Below are 24,259 nucleotides of genomic sequence, written 5' to 3'. Positions count from 1 at the left end.
GCATTTGTCATAAAACTCAAAATTTTATTGAATACTTTAATCAAGAGTTTTTTGGATTTTTTATTTATAAAGTGTATTTTTAAGGAGGTTTTTACTTTTAGATCAATTTTCACAAATCCCAAAACATAGAAATTTAGTGTACTTTTAGATATGATTGTATGCAAGCATCATGGTTTTTTATAAATATGATTAATAATTATTAAAATGAGATCTTTTTTGAGGGAATCTTTTAAAGATGCCAAATAGTTTTCATTCTTAGGAGATATTACCCAATGCATCTGTAATTGTGTTACATAATACTCTCACATATAGCATCCAACTGTTTATAGTGTCCATTGAACTTGTCCGATTGTACACATTGTAAGAGAAATCCCAAAAAGGTTGAAATGGATGGAATGATGATGAATGTATGACATTACATTTACAAATGTAATATGAAAATTTGACCTTCACTACCCACAATCCAACCAAAGGAGTATAGACAATAAGGATTTGCACAATTACTTAGGTTCCTTGGTAGGTTTGATAGATAACAAAGCCTAGGCAAACACAAATGTAGCTTTGGCTTCCCTCCAAACTGTCCTAACACAAGAAATGAGAAAAGCGAATAAGAACTATTAGGTAAAATATACAATGGTAACTCCAAAGAACTCTGGCATTGATTCCTAGAAAGAAAATCAACCTTCCCCCATATTGACCTAGCTATATGGAAAGGGGTGGTTGCAGGATCAGGGTGCCCAGTTTTGTCCACTCAGGCACCCTGTAAATAGTAAAAAAACAGGCATTTATTTACCTTTAGTGGCCAATCTCTCCTAGCTAACAAAGGAATTTCCTTTCAAGTTCTTTTGTTGGAACGTCACATGCAAAGTTGGGAATATAGTTGCATAATCTGATTAAGCATTAGATAGTTAAAAGTCCTCATTTCCTTAGGTACAAGCTCAATGTATACACCATGTCCCAAATTTGGGCTGGTTCCATAAAATGCTAATATCTTTCACATATAAACTCATATGAGATTTCCACTTTGCATCTTAGATCTTCACATAATACAGAGCTTAAGTTGATTTTTGAGAAATTTTTAAGCTATTTGTCTATTTTCTTTAAATATTTCAATGTCTTTAAAGTGTTATAATATATGCCACTTTTTGACTTGATTAGCTATGTTGGGTTACTGCATAGCTAAGAATTGAGGCTTTCGTTGTGTTTTTGAGCTCCAGAAGCTACATGAGGTATAGCTTTAGTCATTGACGTCATTTGCCATGGTGAGAATGGAACCCACCGTCGGAAAGGAGAAAGGGTGCCACCTTATCCACCCGACTATTGTCCCCGCCTCTCGGCATTGACATAGTTTAGCACAATGGAACACCCACTTCCCAAAGGAGAAAGGGTGCCACCTTATCCACCTGACTATTGTCCCCGCCTCTACATTGACATAGTTTAGCACAATGGAATGCCCACTTCTCAAAGAAGAAAGGGTGCCACCTTATCCACCCGACTATTGTCCCCGCCTCATCCACCCGACTATTGCCCCCGCCTCGGCATCGACATAGTCTAGACGACTAGAACCCACTCTTCCAAAAGGAGAAAGGGTGCCACCTTATCCACCAGGAGGCTATTGTCCCCACATAGGCATTGATTGCCAAGGCCTGGGGTGGAAAGAGTGTGAGCATCTAAATTTGAACATATTTCATCTTCTTCTTTTGCAGTCGCCACTCTCAAGAGATACCTGCTGGCCATGGTGCCTATCACAATGGTGTACTTGCTCTTGGCCTTGCTCCTTGCCCTGCAATTGCACCCACTCTTCGTCCTCCTCCAGCAGCAGCAGCAGAACAGCGCCACGCAAGGCCTGCTGGCCTCAGCCCCCAGCTCCATCGCCAGCATAAGCAGCAAAATTAAAACACCATCATCAAACAACATGCTCTCTCCGCCGCTCTCTACTGCAGTCCCTTCGTCAACGCCAAACAGCAGGCCCAGCGCCTCTTTGGATCCTCTTCCTCCCTTTTCTCCTTCTACCAGATTATCAACAAGCTCACACAGAGCGACGCAGAGAGATCTGATCAAGCCGAATGATCATGTCGAGGAAAGATTGGCATTTTTTGGCTCCTTCAGACCTTCCCGCGCTGCCATGGACGCTCGTTTCTGCAACGCCAGCAGGCTAATCATCGTAGATCAGTTCGGATTCGGCCATTTCCAGACCATCCAGGCAGCGGTGAACTCCATCCCTGTCAACAACACGCGCTTCTACACCATTCTCGTGGCAGGCGGCCTGTTCGAGTAGGCGTTTCTTGCACCTTTCCTGATCTCCAGTTTCACAACTGCTTGCTTGCTTTGGCGCCATATTTTCTGTTTTGAAAAACCTTAAAACGCAAGGGCAAGAAACGCTTCATGTTGTACGATTCATCACTATAAAGGTTACAATATATTGTGCGATTTCATAGCGTAATCTCCCCTGCTTCAATCAAGCAAGACCAAATCTCTGCTGCGTTTGTTCCCGTCGTCTTCTCTCTCCAGAGATTTCTTTTGCAATCTTAGAAACCGTCTCACTTAACTTGATCTTTCTTGGCAAAATCGTGCTTTTCTTTGCGCAGGGAGAAGGTGATCATTCCTCACAACAAGCCTTTCATCAAACTTCAGGGCCTGGGAAGCGAGGACACCGTCATCAGCTGGCATGACACTGCTGCTACCTTCGCTGTTTCCAACCCCCAAACAATCCCTGGGCGACCGCTGGGCACCTTCCACAGCGCTACTGTGGCAGTAAATGCTCCAAATTTCATCGCCAGGGGGATGACTTTCCAGGTTAGAAATCTCTGTTTTCTTTCCATCACTTGATCTTCTGATTAACGCTGCATAAATTATTGCACAGAAAAGCTTAGATTAATTCCATCACTTGATCTTCTGATTAGCGATGCAGGAATTGCACAGAAAAGATTAGCTTTCCATCACTTGATCTTCTGATTAACGATTCAGAAATTGGACAGAAAAGCTAATTAGTTTTCCATCAATGTTAATATCATTTTGCACTTTTCACTGCTGTATTCCACTCTCTTTGCTTTCAATCTGACTATTTTGCACAGAAATCCACCGATTGAAAATCAAATCTCTCCAGAACACGGCTCCAGCGCCTGCAAGTGGTGTGCCCGGCGGGCAAGCAGTGGCCCTTCAAGTGTCCGGCGACCAAGCGGCTTTCTACGATTGCAAGTTCCGGGGGAGGCAGGATACGTTGTATGATCACAGGGGCCGCCATTACTTCAAGAACTGCTACATCGAGGGTTCGATCGATTTCATTTTCGGCGATGGCTTGTCACTCTACAAGGTTATCACTATCCGCAGGTCTAATAATCTTAGGATTCGATCTCCGGCCCTCTGTGTGGCTACAGAAAACCACTCCACGCTACAAAAGATGCGTTTGTGTGGTAGTTTAGTAAGCGAAACAGCTAATTAGATAGGATTAAACGCCACACTAAGGGGCGAAATTGCTTCGGAAACAGGCCAATTCTGATTGAAAATTTTTATCAGGCGTGCTGGATTCATGCGGTGGGATCTGGCTTCATAACGGCGCAAAAGAGGCAAAATGCGAGCGACGCCACAGGTTTCTCCTTTGTGGAATGCGAGCTCACAGGCAGCAGTGCAAGCATAGAGCTGTATTTGGGGAGAGCGTGGGGACCTTTCTCGCGGGTGGTGTATGCGTCTTGCTTTATGGATGGAATCATAGTTCCACAGGGATGGCATAACTGGGGAGATGCAAGCAGAGAGCTGTGAGTCCACCTGTTAATTAGGAGCGATAAAATTATGTTTTCATGGCACCTGTTGATCAAGATCACCATGTCACCATGGAGGGGCTATGTTTGTGTTTTGTTTGATCTTTGCAGAACCGTCTCCTACAACGAGTTCAACTGCAGTGGACCTGGAGCCAAGGCTTTGGAGCGTGTACCATGGTCTCATCAGCTCAATGAATCACAGGCAGCAAGGTTCATCAACATAAGTTTTGTCCAAGGCGACCAATGGTTGCCTTATGAATGAGCCTAATTAACAATCGAAGGTCCAGTTTCCACGGGAGGGTTGGTTGACTGAAACCACAACCTGGTGCCAACGTCAACCAAGGATTGACTTTACATGCTGGTGGGTGGAATAAATGGTTATGAGCTAACGTACAGTACATTTTGAGTTTAGCAGTCCCAAAGCCTATGTGTTCTGTTTTTGCAGCCACAAAAGAGTTATGTTTCTTACACTTCAACACTCTTTAAAGGCTGAACACTTCCAAATCCTATTGGTTCACCTCACAACCACAACTTAAACTCAGAGGGCTCGTCTTCTTCTTCATTAATTTCTGAGAAGTGAAAACCAGTTGTTGCCAACCAAGCCCGGTGTGGAAATAGGCCTAAAGTTGTAGCCGGTTGCCATAGGCTCACAACTAGTTATTTCCCCCTGAGCCCGTCAGATGACATGGAAACTAGTCTTTCAGCCCGTCAGATGACATGGAAACTAGTCTTTCTTCAGTTTTTCCAGTCTATAGCCACTCCAAAAATCTTCTGACAATTGGTTGCATACTTTACCCGCGTGAAAACAAGCCTGGAATGGTAGATCTTGGCATTAGTCCATAGAAAGACCCTCTGTGTTTTTAAATGCAACCCTTTGTGTTTTTAAATGCAACCCTTTTGCCTTCGTGTTTTTGAATATCCTTTTCATTATGGGCTTGAAAACTTTTAAGTCAACTTTATGGTGAAAATATTTGCAAAATGTAAAATAACTTTATGCATGATTCAAAGTCTTTGATGGTCATTATCATTGCCATCATGCTCTTGAAGAAAGTCTCCAAGGGTGAATGAAGTTGACATTAGTTTACCTTAGAAAGAAAAGTGGACAAGATAAATGATTAGTGTAACATCAATTTATCTTACTTATATATAACAAGATAATAAATGCAATGAGTGCAACTTTGTACACATAAATATAATAGGCCATCATTAGTTCTTCTAAGGTCAACATTTAACTTAATTTAACTAACCATCAAAGCCACCTCATAGTTATAAATATACTCACTATAAAAAGTGACCATTAACACTTCTATTGTGAGATAATGGATAAAGGACATGAGAAAGAAAATGGTTTACAATGCCCAGCAAGGCAATCAATCATTGCCAATACAACAAAGAGGACAATAGTGGTGTGTCAATGCATGGACTCAATGACTGCAACAAAGAACTGTCAAGGTTATTGTGTATGCACACGAGTATTTTCCCCTCTCGAAGAAGAAAATGAGAAAATTCCCTTCTCCCACAATGTGTGATATTGATTGAAGATCTATATTGACCTAATATGCAGTACGATATGTGTCACCAAAATAGGAACTCTTATGCCTTGCGCAAAGGGAATGCAAGGATCATAGCCCTTTTGTAAGGGGAAGAAGGGAATGCAAGGGTCATAGTTGTTTTGCATCGCGTTAGCCGTCAAGATTTAACAACTCTCTCTTATGGAGAAGCAAGGGTCCTTAAACTTGCCTTTATTGGTGTCACCACAATATATGCAAAAGGGAATGGAGCAATGAGGGAGAGAGAGAGCTATCGAAAGATCTATCTCAACCTCAATGCCTACACAAGTGCAAAGACTAGGGAAGAGAAGGAGAAGGAGAAGGAGAAGTAGAGGCAGAAGAGAAGAGAAGACCAATCAATCTCCACTCTAAACACACACACAATCCATAAGCAAGCACAGAGAGAAAACAAACAAGCTATCACCACCACAAGACCACCGTAAGAACACAAGACTAGACTCAATTGTGATAAATTTGAGATTATGCATTTTCTCACTGGTAAAAAATGACTTATATATAAGCCTCTTATGTAATGCAAGGAATTTCCAAAGGATATAGAAACTAAAATAGTTATAGGGTATGTATAGTTCATCGACATTACATAAGTCATAAGCTTGGTTTATCCCAGTATTACACATAAGTCGTAAGCTCCATAGTATTCCAAAATCTTATATATTAAGCGCATTGTGTGGTTACAAAAGATGTGGCAAGGTATCCATGGTAATTTTAACCAATGATTTGGTTAACATACCCCCCTTCCTAATCACGATTTCATCCTCAAAATTGACTTTGAGGAGTTGGAATGACCTATTCATGTGCCATGTGGTCATGGAAGGCTGTGAGGAGTTGGAATGACCTATTCAGGTGCCATGTGGTCATGGAAGGCTGTGAGCATCTTAAAAAGGGCCCAGAAAGGAGTGCCAAAATCGTTACACTTGTAGGCTATATTTAAAGATATGCTACAAGGTGTAAGGTCAAGCCTTGGTCAAAAGCCATCCTACGAACAGTATGGGAGTAGGTTATGGGAGTAGGTTGTCTACTCTTGGAAGGCATGGATACGGTCCGTTGTGAGCCTGAAGAACTTGATGGTTGCGAACAATGGCAGGATTTGAACTTGACCATACATGTTGTAGAAGCAATCCATGGTTCAAAGCATCCATCCTTTGGTGATGTGTGCTCTCTTTGGGGGGGAAGAATAAATGGAAAGTTGTAGAGAATCTTCCTCTTCGCCTCCTTCTTTACCTTCAAGGAAAATTACCTAAGCCCAGTGGTGCTTGATTTTTCTTGATTGGGAAGTTGAGGTTAGTAGAGCTGGGTTTTCTGTGGGTGCTTTGTAGCACACTACCAAGTGCTTATGTTGGAACATGTAGGGGATACACCATTTGGACTAGCCTCACAACTCCTTATGTGGGTGATTGTGTGTGCAGGGCACTCCCAAATGTCCCTATCCTAGATTGTTGAGACAAATGAAGTACTTATACGGAGTTTAATCTTATGGAAAGTCTCTCTCTACGGGGTGGGTGTAGAGGAGGTGGTATTTATGCGAGGCTATCTCTAAGGCTTCTCTAAATGTGTAGACATCTAGGGGATCCCTCAAACCTATAAGAAGGTTTGATGGATTGACTTCATCCCTCCTAAGGATCCATTGGTCTTCAAGCTCATGCCTTCTTCCCTATTGCATGTTGGGTGGGGTTGAGGGGGTAGTGGAGGCGAGGGTAGAGAGGATATTACTTCATAAAGCCTTAGGGGTGGTGTAATGTTGCTAAGGACCTCCCCACCACCAAGAGTGGTGATTGGCAGTAACATGGGTGGCAATTGCCGGTAACATGGGTGGAGAGATTGTTAGAAAGGGGTTATGGGGTTAAATGCCACCGCCAATCACCACCAAGGGTGGTGATTAGTGGTAACATGGGTGGAAAGGTTGTTAGAAAGGGATTATGGGGTGAAATGTCACCAAAGTGAGGGAGGCTAGTAGAGATGGTAGATACAAGCTAAGATAAGGCAAATGTGTGGAGGTGGACTTAGAGGTGTGTGAAGATGAGGGGTCATTGAAGGAGAGGCCAAGCCTAAGGTTGTGGGGGTGGTCATCTTGGAGAATTGGTGGTGGTGTGGAATAGAGGGCTTCCCATAAAAGTTTTGTTATGGCCTCAAAAGCACTTGGGGGCTTAGCAAAAGAAGGGGGGATCTTGTGGGGTTGGAGAGGGTAAACCATAACTTCCAATAGCACCAAGCATCTAGGTTGATCCTTGTGGAGCTGGATATATTCCTGTGTGTGTCTTCCTTATTTGGGGAGGATGACTCCTCCTCCTGGTCATCTCACATCCTCTACTTGAAATGAGGCCTTTCAGCCTTCAACTCTTCTTCATTAAAACCTCAGGCTATTCAACATACTCATCCTTGAAGCTATAGATGAGGTTGTTGAGCTAGGTAGTGATTTGCTTGTACACACCATAAGAGAATAAGGATCCTCTATGGCCGGGTACTTTGCACATAAGTAGGCATCCAATTGGCTATATTTATTGCTCACACCAATGAGTATATTTTCCTTGATTGGATAGTCCTTAAGACCCCTTTGGCTTCTATAGTGTGAAATTATCCTTGAGACCCCTTGGCTTCTATAGTGTGAAATTATCCTCCTTTCTCAAAGATAATACACACTATTTTTCTTAAGACCTATTGGCTTCTATAGTGTGAAATTATCATGCTCCTCAAAGACAACACATGCTACACTAAGACTCCAATGTTAAGATATCGCGCTCAACAAGTGTGAAATTATCCTACTCACCAAAGACAATTGCACGCTACACTAAGACTCCAATATTGAGATATCAAGCTCAACTAGTGTGAAATTATCATGCTCCTCAAAGACAACGCATGCTACACTAAGACCTATTCGATTCTATAGTGTGAAATTATTGTGCTCCTCAAAGATAATGCATGCTACACTAAGACTACTCTAATGTTGAGGTATCGAGATGAACTAGTGTGGATATGGACATGCCCAAACTCAGGGGGAGGGGGGGGTCACTCACAAAAAAATGTGAATATCACGTGCGTTCAACAGAAGCATAATTTTAATTTATGAAACTTACAAAAATATATTTACATAAGAGTATGATTTAAAAAAAATTAAAAATTTTACAGATTCATAAAGAAAAGGGGATATTATATAGATTTAAAAATTCACAAATAAGGGATTTAAAATATAGGCCTTGAATGCACGCGATAGGGATATTTTACATATAGTGATCCCCCTGAGTGCCCAAATGATAGTTCTGCACTTTCACCCACTGGCATGTTTGGTGAGATTATGCTCATATAGTTAGGTTCACACTATGGATTGGACTTATATATTTTAGTAGGAGAGTACTTTCCCTTATAGTATGTTTTAGTAGGAGAGTACTATGGATTGGCCTTATATGTTTTAGTAGGAGAGTACTTTCCCTTATAGTATGTTTTAGTAGGAGAGTACTTTCCCTTATATTATGTACTCCTATCTTTATGTTTTAATAGGAGAGTAATTTCCCTTAATATAGTATAGTTTTAACTCTTATAGTCAGGAATATCATTTGGCCATCACGAGAGAGTGTGATGAATCATAACACATGTCACCCTACGAGTGATATGCCAAAGTCCCTTATCTTGTTGTCACTCATCACAGACTATATCTTGGTTATGCCAATTTTCGGCAAGACTTCTCTTCACCTGCCACCTAGTGGCAACTTTGGTATGCTCTCTTCACCATTTTGAAAAGATCTATCTACTCATGTGTAAGAGTAAGAGCATGCAACAAATTAGATTCCATCACAATTTGGCAATGACCTTGAAAAATTTTAAATTATTAATTAGGGAGTACAAGAAAGTACTTGAAAATAAGCGTTACGACTTTGGGTCTTTGAAGTCAAGACGATTGATCCATTCTTGGACCCACCAAATTCCAATGTGTGTGCCAACTGAGACTTGATTCCTAAGAAAAATCCACTTGATAACCCCACGGTCATCGGTTGGCGAAGGCATGGAGCACCCATCAACTTTGGACCTGACACTATCCTAATTCTCCCTTAGAGGATCTTGAATAAAGCACTCTTGTTAATCTTACAACCTTATAGTTGGTGACGGGTAAAATCCTAGCTATCCTGGTGGCTTCACTTGCTCAAAGTTGTTATCGCCACAACCAACTGTCCCTCATCATGACCTCAAAAACTTGCTTCACATGTACCAAATGCTCTTCTTTGCTCTTGCTATAGACCAATATGTCATCAAAGAACACAAGTACAAATTTGAACAAGAAAGGAGCCAACACTCTATTCATGAGTGCTTGGAAGGTGGCCGGGGCATTCGTGACTGTTTAATGACCACGGAATTATTACCCACTGACTCCATGTATCTCTGGTGCACACGAAACGTGCGTGCTAACTTGGATAAAAGCAGTGACAGAAAGGTGACGGGTTATGGACCAGAAAGAAGTGAAAGGTTAAAGAAAATATTTTAGGGTGGATGAGGGGAGAAGAACTCTTTAAACAACTAAAGCAACATTAGAATTTCTATGTCATTGCCTGCAAAAAGATGGTGGAAATTTCAAGAAATGAAGAAAGTGGATCCCCATATTATCTACAACTGCCCCTTGTGTGAGCTATCAACCTTTAAGGCTACCATACATGGAGGATAAAGTACACGCATAGAGGATAGTTGCATGTTGTGACATGTGGCTACCATCAGTGATACTATCAACCTTTAAGGCTACCATACATGTTGTGACATGTGAAATGAAGAAAGTGGATCCCCATATTATCTACAACTGCCCCTTGTGTGAGCTATCAACCTTTAAGGCTACCATACATGCAGGATAAAGTACACGCATACAGGATAGTTGCATGTTGTGACATAGTGGCTACCATCAGTGATACTTCGAGCTTATAGTTCTTCTCATAAATTAGCTCAAAGAGTACTATGAGAATAATTATGAAATTAACCTCAAATTTGATCTCAAAACATGTTCAACACCAAGTACTACTTCTGCCTGCCGCCATAGAGTCACAAGGAATGTCTAAAAGCAAACCTCCATCATGAAGGGGGGCATGTTACCGCTTACTTTGTCAATTTATTATACATCCAAACATTTTTAGTCCAGGAGATTTAAGGCTAGTCATTTATGAGGCCATTAGTCCATTTGTACTTTACTTTTTTGGGGTGTGAATAATGTAGTACTTTTTTTGGGTGGCCAATGTGAACGTTGTTAGCCATAGTAAAGAAGTGAATTTTAGTATTATATTGAGGGAATCATATGCATAATAAAAGACACACTTGGCTCTATCTTGTGTGTGTGTGTGTGTGAGGGAGAGAGAGAGAGAGAGAGAGAGAGAGAGAGAGAGAGAGAGAGAGAGAAGAAGAAGAAGAAGAAGAAGAAGCTCTTTTAACGTCATAGGAACAATCCCAAGAGACTAAATATGATCTATCCGATGGGAGTGAGATTCGAACACAAGACGTGTTGAGAGAGAGAGAGAGAGAGAGATTATGTGTGATTACACATTGTGCATTATTCATTGTGCATTTCATTTTTACTTCAATATGTGTGTGAGAGAAAGTGAGAGAGTGAGAGGGAGACAGGATGTGTATATTTGAGTGGGGCACCTTGATGAGTGACAAATTGGAGGGGTAAAGTAGAAGACATAGCAACCAAATGGAAGTACTACTTTTAACAAGAAGAAGTTGTTGAGGATAAGCAAGGCTAAATGCAAATAATTGTCCATTGAGATAGAATGAAAATGATCCAACAACACAAAGATTTTACTTTGTGTGGTAAGTATAGGTTGTGTGTATCGTAAGACTATGATGTAAACCTAAGGTTTCAACAATTATCTAGGGGACTAAGAGGATCCAAATTGTCACTTAATCAATGCAAACTTTTTCTTCTAGACCAAAAAAAGGGCAAAGAAAAGGAATTCAATGTAATTCTTTGAACATTTGGAAGAACATTTATCATGTCAAAGAAAATCAAATGGAAATTTTAAACTTTCATGATTGTATCGTGTTGTAATCCTTCTTCTTGAGAGGATTGACCTTAAAAATGAGACCCAAAAAATGGGCATATAAGAATTTTGCAATGGCACATGTGAACATGTCTACATACATGTGTAAACTATTGTATGCACACGATTGTATACAAGTGTGTGGATGTGGATGCACATACATAAGTGTTATGCTTTTGGAAGGAAAAGTCAAGATAATAGTCAAAGTGGAGTTTTAATAAAAATTTATAGCATTGAATTTTTTCAATAAGATTATAAGGAATATATATATATATATTAGTTTTATAAGCCTTGGCTTATCTATTTCATGTGATATGAGATGAAAAAGTGGAGATTGAGAGAGTTTGCAATTGATAAGAAAAGATTACAATTTCTTATTGAAGTAAATTAGTTGAACTTTTTATGTTATAGGCTTCATAATCGGGAGGAAGATGAGGAAAAAGAAATTTTTGTAATCTATCATTACTTTGTACTCTCAACATTATACATTTTTTAAGACATCTTAGCCTCTCTTGAATATGTCTTTGTTATATATTATTCAAGAGAGGCCAAGATTGAATTTCACCAATCAATATTTTTTAAGATATCTTTGCCTCTTTTGAATATGGCTTTGTTATATATTATTCAACATTGAATTTCACTAATCAATAGCATCATAAATTTATCTTATTTAACACACTTTTCACTATTTAAAATTTGGAATTCCACCTTTAAAACTTCCTTGGCTAATCATTACTTTGTAATTCTTATAAGGACTTTTGTAATTCTTATAAGGACTTTTCAAAAAAGACATGAATCATCACTTGTGAAATAATATACTACTAAAGTAATGGAGAGAAGCCACATCACAATATGTGGCTTCTCTTTGGTTGTTTCCTATTCAAAGTGCATATTTCCATGTGTAGGTTTATGGTAGGCAAGGTTGGGGTGAGAACATTAATTGGCATCTGAGGGGGCAATAAAAGCAAAATGCTCTTTGTGGCATGTTAAAAGTTTATTAAGGATTTACTTTATAGGGGTGGAGGGTAATGTCTTATCTTTATGGTGTAGGAAATATAATATGGACGATCTCAAATCTTCTAGATAAATTGTGGGTTGGGGTTTAGGTGCAAACAATGGAGGAAAATTGTTAAAGGTATAGTAATGTGTATTTAAACGTGAAATTATATGTTGTAGGCATAGTAATGTGTATTTAAACGTGAAATTATATGTTATAGGCATCCGACACATGCAGAGTTGTAAATAAATTTTTAAGAATCCAGTCTCATATTCAAACTTTATGATAAAGATAAAAATTGAAATGTATATATTTCTATCAATGTAAGATGAATATGAACATTATGATAGATATATTGTACATCTTAAAATATTAAGAACAAAATATATGTTATTTTAAAGATTCATAAATATGAATATCTATATTAATACAAGGCAATTTATCATATATAAAAGTTACTAAAAATTGTATTAATATAAGGTAAGTTAAAATATATAGATTTATTATATGAGCATTAAAAATATATATATATTAGATATTTATTTTTTAATACATATATTAGATATTTATTTTTTAAAACATATATTTAAGTGATAAAACACCCATTTATTAAACATTAATAACTCAAATTATTCATGTAGACACAAACACTTTATTGGCAGCATGCCACATTAAGAGGACCTCACTCCCGACTACCCTCCATTCATAAGTCACCTACTCTTTCCTTCTTCTTAGGCTTCACCTACCCTTCACTTTCTCTCCCATCCATAGCAACATTTGAGAGAGATTTTAAATGAGTGCTTTTTTTGTTGATGGATGGAGTCATGGAAACAAAGACTAAGGGTAGCAACACTTGGGAAAGTTTTCAAATGAGTGCTTTTTTGTTAATTGCAATTCTGGAAAAGGGATGGAGTCATGGAAACAAAGACTGAGTGAGGTGAGTTAGCACGCATCTAATGAAGTGACTCCTAGAGCTTACATGACCTACTTATGTGTGTAATACACAAGGGCATGTTCTCTTGTCTACCAATGTACCACCTCCTAGAGACTATTATACATGTTGTATCGCCATAAGAGGGATAGCCTTACTCTTAGATTAGTTTTGTAATGCATTAAGAAGTTGAATAAATCATAAATAATTATTGGAGTGGAGATCAATGTAGCAATACACACATAGATGCTATAAAAATATGGCACGGTGGAAAGAGATAGCAAGTCAAAGCACAATAGACAATGCAATAGATACACAATAGAGAAAATTTAAAATTTTGATTATACCAAAGAGGTACAAGTGATGGTGTTATCCACCCGTACGCTCTCTCAAGTAGAGCTTAAATGGTGGCGATATGGACAAACTCTGGATGGAGTATGTACGAAGTGTAGAAGGGGGTGGATACTCACAAGCATTTGATGCCTTAGCTCATGGCAACCATGTCCATATATAGTATTGTAGGCGGTTAGACACATATACAACGAGGGAAGTTACACCGCATAAACACAATCACCGCTCGCTTATCAAGAACGCGGCCCACCAACCACCGCCCACTAATGATGGACTTAGTATATGAGGGAACATTCCTCATACTATCGTACCCCTTGCCATCTCCTAACCATCATCAATGGTCACAGTAATGACCCAATTGGCGTCTAATCTCACGGGTCCCCACTAAAGACATTTTCACCATGGCTACTCCTCATAATGTGGGGGCCTAACAAATGTTCATTATACATCAAAGTGATCTACATGCTAAGAGGCGGGCATTGAGTGTATACTAACACCCCCCCTCAAAGATGAACTAGATTTTTGGCCCAACACCAAGTCGATAAAGATGCCGAGTGAGTTAGTCCTTCCCCAAGAGCCTTGGTGAAGATGTCGATATAGTTTTCTTTGTATAGCAATACTCCAGCTCCACTATCTCATCCTCTATCAGCTCCTGCACATAATGATATTGAATCTCAATGTGCTTCATGCGAGCATGAAATATAGGGTTCTTGGAGATAGCCATGCAACTCTGATTTTCGCACCTCAAGACTATAGCCTCCCTATCTAAACTACCATGTAAACCAAGATTCTCCTCAGCCATAGTACCTCACATGCAATAAAGCAAGTTGCCTTATACTCAACCTCTGTGGAAGAAAGTGCCATTGTAGGTTGCTTTTTGCTGGTCCAAGAGAAAGCACTGGAACCAAACGAAAAACAATATCCAGAAACTGATTTCCTAGAATCACAATCTCCTGCCCAATCTGAGTCACAATAACCTGTCAGAGTGTCACCCATGCTATAAGTGATGCCATACTCAAGAGTACCTCTAATGTACCTAAGTACCCTCATCCCTTTCTTCCAATGACTCTCTCGTGGCTTGTTGGAAAACCCGCTTAACACACCAACTGTGAAGCTGATATCAGGTCTAGTGTTAGTGAGAAAAATCAAACTCCCCACCAACTTCCTATACTTCCTGATGTCAACAAGCGATGAAGAATCCTCTGCAAAAAGCTTCAAGTTCACTTCCATTGGCGTAGACACAGGCTTGCAGTTTGTCATCCCAAATGCTTTGAGAAACTCCCAAGCATACTTTTGCTATGAAATGAAGATTTACCTAACTCTTGCTAGACCTCAATCCCCAAACAGAAATGCATAAGACCCAAGTCTGTCATCTCAAACTCATGGCTCAGCATACCCATTGTCTTTTGGATCATCTCTTCATTGTCACCTGAAATGTTAAAGTAATCTACATACAAGACAACCAAAACAATCTTGCCATGCCTTTTTAGAACATACAAGACAACCAAAACAATCTTCATTGTCACCTGTAATCTACATACAAGACAACCAAAACAATCTTTACATGCCTTTTTAGAACATACAAGTTAGCATCAAAAGCACTTCTTATAAAGCCAATCTTTTTGAAAAATTGGTCTATCCTGTGATACCATGCCCTTGGGGCCTGTTTCAACCCGTACAATGCCTTCTTCAACCTACAAACTTTGTTTTCTAATCTGGGCATCTCAAAATGTGCTGGGGCTGAGCTACATATACCTCCTCCTTGAGATGGTCATTTAGAAATGCTGATTTGACATCCATGTGAAAGACTGACCACTTTTTGTGAGTAGCCAAGGCAAGTACCATCCTGATAGTTGTCATACGAGAGCTGTGGGAGAAAAGGTTTCATCAAAGTTGAAACCCTCTACCTATGCAAATCCCTATGTAACCAACCTAACTTTGTATTTTTCTAGTGAGCCATCAGCCATATACTTAGCTTTCCAAACCCATTTGGTACCAATTACCTTTCTGTTTGGTGATCGGTCAACTAGCTCCCAAGTGTTGTTCTTTATGATGCTGTCATACTCAAACTGCATCATGGCTTTCCACTTTGGATTTGCTAAGGTTTCATCCAAGGTGGCTGGCTCCTTCACTGTTTCCATTATCTCAGCCATCAAGGCCATATTGACAATGAGATCAGATGCTCTTCTTTGCTCCTCTATTGTCCTTGACTGCGTGGTCCATCTACTGAAGATTCTGACTTCTCAAGTACTAGATTATGCTCATCAAAGAGCTGTTGTGCCCACTTTGGAAGTGGCTTTCCTTGTGGTACAACAGCAGGCTATTGTGATGTGTGAGAGTCTTCATCCTCTGAAAACTCCTCCTCCTTGACAGGAAATTTGGTTGGTGGGTTGGTGCACTATTTCTCCATCTGATGATAGAGTGGACGGTCCTCCTTCCTCCACTAAGTGTGGCTATTCTTCAAATACCACATCTCGGCTGGCCACAATCTTTGTATCATAGAAGAGCCAATATGCCTTCGACTCTTGAGTATATCCAAGAAAGATACACTTCTTGCTTTTGGCATCTAGCTTGGTCCTAGATGCATTTGGAATATGCACATAACATTCACATCCAAATGTTCTGAAATGAGAAACTAAAGGTTTCTTACCAGAGTAGGCCTCTTGAGGTGTAACATCCTTGAGTGCCTTTGGGTAGCTCTGATTGAGGACATAAACTGTTGTGTTAACTGCTTTAGCCCAAAATGTATTGGGCAAACCCTTTTCCTTCAACATGCATCGAGCCATCTCCATGATAGTTTGATTGCAGCATTCTACACCACCATTTTGCTGAGGAGAAATGGTGAGTTGGCGCTTGATGCCATTCTCTTTGCAGCAGTAGCTGTCAAATTCCATTGAAAGGGATTCTCCTCCTTGATCTGTACGAAACTTTTTCATCGTCTTTCATGTCTCATTTTCCACAAGCTTATGCCACTATTTGAACTTGCCAAAAGCTTTAGCCTTATCCCGAAAGAAATAAACCCACATCTTCCTACTGTAATTGTCGACTAATAGCATAAAGTAAGAAGGTCCCCCTAATGCAATAGTAGACATTTTACCACAAATATCAGCATGTACCAGCTCTAGAGGAGTCTTTTCTCGATTATGGCTTTCATGTGGAAATGCCTGTTGTTGCTTGCCTATCATACAAGCTTCACATGGTTCCTGCAATTCTGAAAATGCAGGCAAATTAGCCACCATACCCTTTTTCTACATCTCCTTTAGCATGGCAAATCCAATGTGACCAAATCGCTCGTGTCAAAGATTGCTTGTGCTCTTATCTGTAGACACTGTAAGGGCACTCAGCTCGTAGAAATTGTTGCACTTTACTCCTTTGTTGACTACCTTGCCAACAGCATCTAGAATTTCTACTTCAGTTTTCTTGAAGCGTACTTCAAGCCCACGATCTGTCATCGTGGCAACTGATAGTAGACTCTTTATCTGGGGTGCATAGAGCACATTTGATATCTTCTTCTCTTCACCTATAGCTGCCACAAAAGATAGGGTTCTAGACCCTTTGGTTGGACATTTAGCATTATTCCCAAACAACAACACTAATGGGTTCCTGTAGAGGCTTCTAAGAACTATACGAGCCCTTCTTACTGGTCGTGTGTTGGGATGCTCCACTATCTAAAATCCATGAATCATCAACTGGAGCCTGAGCAGATGAACATACCTCTTCAATGGTGACCCAAAGTTCAAGTTCAGTCTTGACATTGTTGACTGACTTCTTTCTCTTCCATGAAGACTTCAAGGTGTCGTTCTTCTAATCAGCTTGCTTCTTTCTACAGTCTTTGACAACATGACCCTTCTTGTCATAGTAATAACAGCTCCCTTGAAACTTCTTCTTCTTTGGCTTCTTCTTCTTCTCGTCAGAAGATGTCATGCCTTTGCCTTTAGCATTGGCTGAAAATGCAGCATCACTACCATCGTGGGTCTTCAACCGCATCTCCTCCTCAAGTAGCATAGCTCTAAATTCTTTAAATGATTAAGATGGTACTCTAACCTGAGTGTTCAGTGATGTAGCCAAGCCATCATACTTCTATGGAAGAATTTGGATGCATCTCTGGGCTAACTCCTGTGTAATCCCCACAGCAGCCATTTGATCTCGCAGATTTTTGATCCGTGAGCTAAATGCTTTAGCAGCTTCTCCTTCAGTAAGTTGATTCTCTAGGTTCAAAATCCAGGTCTAATTGTGAGTCTCATACTAACTTCTCAGCATGATCCAAGCCTCTGTAGTCTTGGTAGTATGTTGAATATCAGAGTGAGAATAGAATCACTTACGTTGGTGATGATGGCACAAAGTGCATCAGCATTGTGCCTTCTCCATGCTCGAAGGAGTGTAGCATCTGGTGGAAAGCATGTTTGTAGGGTTGTTGGGGTGAGGACTTCCTAGTGGTTCTGCATCCATTCCCAAAATAGTTTCTAGGAGCTCATAATTATCTAGAATGGCATTGATTTTAAATTTCCAAATAGTATAGTTCGTCCCATCAAGCTTGCCTTCCGTGAAGGTAGGTGGACAAATACGTAAGATTGGTCAACAATAGCAAAGGTAAAAGCCATCACTTCTAGGGTTCTATGCAAAGAAAGGCTAAACTTTATGTACTATTCTTGCTAAGGGTACCTAAGCTCTAATACCATATAAGAATATGGTACATCGGAAAGAGATAGCAAGACAAAGCACAATAGACAATACAATAGATACACAATGGAGAGAATTTAAAATTCTGATTATACCAAAGAGGTACAAGTGATGGTGCTATCCACCCATGCGCTCTCAAGTAGAGCTTAGATGGCGATCTAGATAGACTATGGATGGAGTATGTACAAAGTCTAGAAGGGGGTGGATACTCACAAGCATTGGATGCCTTAGCTCATGGCAACCATGTCCATATATAGTACTGTAGGCGGTGTGGTAGACGCATATAAACGAGGGCGGTTAAACTGTATAGACACAGTCATCGCCCGTATATTAAGAAGGCAGCCCATCAACCACCACCCACTAATGATGGACTTGGTATTCGAGGGAATATTCCTCATACCATCGTACCCCCCTGACCATCTCCTCTAACCATCATCAATGGTGGTCACAATAATGACCCCATTGGCATCTAATTCCGGGTTACCACTAAAGACATTTGCACCATGGTGGCTACTTCTCATAATGGGGGCCTAATAAATGTGCATTATACATCAAAGTGAGATACATGCTGAGAGGCGGGCATTGAGTATATACTAACAGATACATCATGCAATCAGAGATGGATGGAAGCACACCACTCAAAGTAGATTGATGATGAGAATGAGTGAAGTACAAGTGAAGTGACATGATAAGGTCACTTACACACTCATACGAGTATGTACATACACTCAGGGGAAAAAGTGCCCCAACCCATTATTAGCCTATGTCGACACATCACTACCATATAAATGGCTACAAATCACCCTTGTAGTGATGATGTGAACATGTATAGGGATCATGTGGCTAATCAATTTCTATATGGAAATAAACCCAAAGCTTTGTGAAAGGCTTCAAACTTTTGTCATGAGAGAGCCTTTGTGAGCATATATGCCACATAATCATGTGTAGAGACATAAGGAGGACATAAGCCAAGCTACTCTCTCCCACAATGAGCCTCTCCATGACATTGGTAATGTATCTCAATGTGCTTTGTACGATCATGAAACACTAGGTTCCTTACAAATAATGGCTAAATACACTTTGGTTGTCAATGAAGATGGAGGTGGGGGACTACTATCCAACACCAAGATCTGCCAAAAGAAGGCGTTTGAGCCATACACACTCCATAGTCATTTGTAAAAGTTGCCCTATACTTAGCTTCATAGCTTGAAGTGACCATTGTTGATTGCTTATTGAACCGTGATATATACGAATCACCAAGGTGAAAGAAAAAGCCACTAGTGGAAACTCTTGTGTCATAACATCTAACTTAATCAAAATCACTGATGAAAGTGCATCAACTGAACATCCCCCCCTTAACATAGAATAAGCCAAGGGATTGAGTGCCCTATAAGTATCTGAATACTCTCGCTTGGTTGCCTGTAATGCTTACTTTTGAGACTATACATAAACCTGCTCAACTGGGAGACTCCAAAAGCACCCTAAACACTGAGTGTTTGGCCTCGTATTACATAGATAGATGAGACACTCGATAGCCTGCTCCAATAACCTGGTGATAAAGTGATGCATCAAATGGCTCATCTACATCTTGGAGACTAATCCTAGCACCTATCTCTATTGGTGTAGTTGTAGCCATATTTGGTGGTGATGTGTGTGAATAGACGAGGACCAGTCGAGGCACTTTTTCCCTCTTTAGGAGATTTTTTCCCCATGCTAGTATACACCCATATTAGGGTGTACTATCATCTTTATACATCACATATTCCTTATGTATCTATCTCATTGTGTGCTCCCTTGAGCTTCTCCATTGTGTGTGTGTGTGTGTGTGTGTGTGTGTGTGTGTGTGTGTGTGTGTATTCCTACAACCAACATTTGGTATCAAAGCATACGCTCCTCGCCTCTATGTTGCTGCTCCTCCCTACCATTCATACCCAATCACCCGTCTTCTTGAATCGGATCAAGAAGCCCTTCTGGGAGAAGAAAAAGGACCTAGAAGTGTACATTACTTTGTACTATGGTTTTTTAATCAGATTTTTGTTCTAGGCACATTTTAGGGGTTGTTCGGACACGGTTTTTAGTTTTTTGCAGACATCTTCAAGGACCGAATTTACAGACATCTTCAGTTTTCTGCAGACATCTTCAAGGACCGAATTTACATAGTTCTTCATCGGATTCTCGAGTAATATTGTCAAATCTACTACTACAGAGACAGGTGTGCAGATACATGAGAAAGCATCAATAGACACTCACCCACACTAGATCTTGTCCATGAGCTATACTTCAGCAATATCGATCTCTACATCTTACGAGTAAAATTTCTCCTCACTTCACTCTGCATTTCTTTTAGACACCTTGTAGGTCTCCATTATAAGAGGCCTTATTATTTAGCAGTCACCTTGGTTACATCAAAGAAGCACTTAGAACTTGTAGGTTGTGTGATTACTTACTGGGTATTATCAGAAATGGCAGACATTTTGAATGTTATCCAACCACTAAGGATAAGCTTGATGATGAGACCAACTACCCATTATGGTCCTATATGATGTGGCATGTATTGGTAGCCAAAGGGCTACGGAATGCTATGGTTAGTACTGAGAAACATCCTAGTTTCTCTTATGAATATGATGCAGAAGGAACATTTGCATACACGGACTCAATTTCACATGGTGCATTACCACAGGATAGCATACCTCCTACGCAGGAACAAACAAAGTGAGATGGAAGAGATACGTAGGCATATGTGTTGCTTGTTTTTCCAGTCAAGAGAACTATCATTCCTCACATTCGGTCATCAAGATTGCTAAACATGCTTGGGATACATTTGCATCATTGTATTAGGTATGTAATGAAGCATGTGTTGCTATTCCATGTAAGCAATTAGAGTCAGAGCATATGAATGAGGACGACTCCATGGACAGTTTCCTTACAAAAATCAAGTATAGCTGTTGAAATAGAAATCAAAGATTTTTATGTGCTTTAAGCACTTTGTTACTACGGTTGAAAATGTTTCTACATATAAGATTGGTACCCTACGTATTGATCGAGGGGGGGGGGAGGGGAGTATATGTCTAAGGAGTTTCATGCATACATGGCTAATCACATGAGATAAAACACAAATGTATTGTGCCTTATACACCTCAGCAAAATAGTGTAGCTGAATGCAAAAAATAGGTCTCTCATGGAGATGGCACATTGTATGGTCAAAATCCAAGAGTTATCTTATGGTTTCTGGCTAAAAGTAGTCATGTGTGCAACATATACTTTGAACAGGTTTCCTACAAAGGCTTTGTATACAATTACAATTACAAAGGCTTTGTATACAATTACAAAGGCTTTGAACAGGTTTCCTACAAAGGCTTTGTATACAATTACACCTTTTGAATCTTGGAATGACAAAAAGCCCTCCGTAACTCACGTACACATTTTTGGTTATTGCTTATGTACTTGTGCGTGAGAAAATTTTCACCAAGTTTGACGATAAGGCCTGTTAAATGTATTTTTAAGGGGTACAACCTGAAAAGTAAAGGTTACCGTTTATATCATCCTGTTGCCAACAAGTGAATTCTTGTGAGTAGAGATGTTTTATTTGTGGAAGATGCAATTGAGCCCTTGCTTTCATTTAAAAAATAGCAAAATGAATGTCGCAAGACATATTCAACACTCTCCTTCCATTGTTCAATACAAGATACATTGATGCATAGCATTTGGGTACTCAAAGGAATGCTAAAAAATCAACCCACACAAGTTAAAAATCAGCATGTTTTTTAGTCCACAAATCAGCCTATCGATGAGGACAATGTGGATGATGTAGTTGATAAGGAAAGAAGGAAAATTGAATCATTAAAAAGTATGTCAAAATGGCTAGTGCAAACATAAAGTGATAGTAAATTTGCCACTCCTTTGCCTAGAGCATAACGCTTGCAAGTTCTCATCACTCGTCTCATGTTGATGTAGGTCATGCTCTTATCGCCAGTTTATGTAATGAAGCGGCACCTAATTCCTTTCATGAAGCAAAGGAATCTGAAAATTGGATGAGTGCTATGCAATCGAAGTATGATTCGATACTCAAAAACAATACATAGGATTTGGTAGACTTACCTCTTAGCAAGAAGGCCATTGGTACGAAATGGGTTTACAAGCTCAAACATAAAGCAGACGGTAGTGTTGAGCGATACCAAAAGCTAGGCTTGTTGCAAAGAGTTATGCGCAAGAGAAAGGCATTAACTATGGTGAAACCTTTACACCCATGTCGTATGACTACCATGCAAAGTATCATTGCATTAGCAGCACATAAAGGTTGGAATGGACGTTAGTCAGATATTAAAACTGCTTTCTTAAATAGAGATTTGCATGATGAGGTCTATGTATCTCAGCCTCATGGTTTTGTTCAGAAAGATCAAGAATCAAAAGTATGCAGATTGAAGAAAGTTGTATATGGTCTTAAGCAGGCTCCCAAAGCATGGTACAAAAAGATACATGCATACTTGGTTGCATATGGTTTTTGCAATAGCCCAACTGACAGTACCTTCTTTATTAAGAGGACTAAGGATGCTTTATTAGTCATCATGTTATACGTTGATGACATGCTACTCATAGGTCTTAATGATGATCATATTTTAGCTTTTATATAGCTGATTTAGAGAAGTCTTTTTAGATGTCAAATCTTGGACCATTGTACTATTATTTAAGCATTGAATTTTGGAAGCATAATGATGGTATTGTTATGCTGTAGAGGAAATACATAGATGCATTGTTGAACACGTTCAATCTTGAAGACTATAAACCTGTGGCTACACCTATGGAGTCGGGTTTATAACTAAGTCTTGAAGATGTAGGTGACCCTTTTGATGCTAGCTTGTATCAAGAATGGATGCCTTATCTTTTTGCATAACACCACGCTTGACATTCAATATGTGGTCTCAATATTGAGCATATTTATGCATAGCCTAGGTATAAATCATTGGCAAGCTGTGAAATGAGTGTTCTATTACCTTAAGGGTACCAAGCACTTTGGGTTATTTTACCCCAAGGGGGGTTGTTCACAGCTACATGCATTTACAAACTCATACTCAGCTAAATGTTATGACACACGCATGTCCACGAGTGGTTTTTGATTTTGCCTTAGTGATTCATGTATATCATGGCTCAGCAAGAAGCAACCCACTGTGGCCACTTCTTGCTCTAAAGCTAAGTACAAGGTAGCGTTTATAGCTACAATTGAGTGTGTTTGGCTCAAGTGCCTTATTGCTAATTTGGGTATTAGCATGTCCTCACGACAAATACCATCTCCACTGACAGTCAAAGCGCTATGGGCAATTGTGAGGAATCTAGTTTTTCATTCTTGCACACAAAGCACAATGAGGTGCACTATCATTATATCAGGGAGAGATGCTCTATAGGAGGGGAAATCAACTTGGATTTTGTGCCAATGCAGGACAACTTGGCAGATTTATTCACGAAGGCTCCCCCACGAGAGAAGTTTGAAGCTTTGAGAAAGCTTTAAACTTACGTCTGGGCTCCCTATCACAGTCTAAAGAGCCTCGCACATCTCTATACTTCTAATGCTAGCTCACCCCTTATTAACATCATCACTCCAAGGGAGATTTGTAGCTATATTTGTTGTTGGTAGTGATGTGTGTGAACACACAAGTACCAGCCATGGAACTTTTTCCCTCTTTAGGAGGCTTGTTCCCCATCTCCCGTACTACTATACACCCATCTTGGGGTATACTTATCATCTTTGTACATCACACATTCATTATCGATCTATCATCTCATTATGCGCTCCCTTAAGCTTCTCCTTTTCTTGATCATAATCCTTTGCAACAAGCCTTGCTTGATAGTAGTCAGCTTAGCTTTACGCTTAAGCTTATAAACCCAACTTGTAGTAATGCCATTTTACCACCATAAGGCAAATCTGCTAAATACCAAGTGTCACTTTTTAGGATTGAGTCATACTCATC

General features: G+C 39.8%; 1 protein-coding gene across 1 annotated transcript; it reads left to right on the top strand.

Annotated features, from left to right (window-relative positions):
- Nucleotides 1–1,735: 1,735 nt before the first annotated feature.
- On the top strand, nt 1,736–4,160 carry LOC147621320 (putative pectinesterase 53). The gene is made up of 5 exons (XM_086824537.1): nt 1,736–2,274; nt 2,589–2,796; nt 3,107–3,313; nt 3,517–3,755; nt 3,870–4,160. The coding sequence occupies exons 1-5, from the start codon at nt 1,736–1,738 to the stop codon at nt 4,018–4,020; spliced, it is 1,344 nt and encodes a 447-aa protein (XP_086680663.1). The 3' UTR covers nt 4,021–4,160.
- The last annotated feature ends 20,099 nt before the right edge of the window (nt 4,161–24,259 follow it).

This window comes from Cibotium barometz, chromosome 30 (assembly GCF_041138505.1).
Source record: "Cibotium barometz isolate CiBa-2024 chromosome 30, ASM4113850v1, whole genome shotgun sequence".
NCBI lineage: Eukaryota > Viridiplantae > Streptophyta > Polypodiopsida > Cyatheales > Cibotiaceae > Cibotium > Cibotium barometz.
This window is presented reverse-complemented; position numbering and strand designations above follow the sequence as displayed.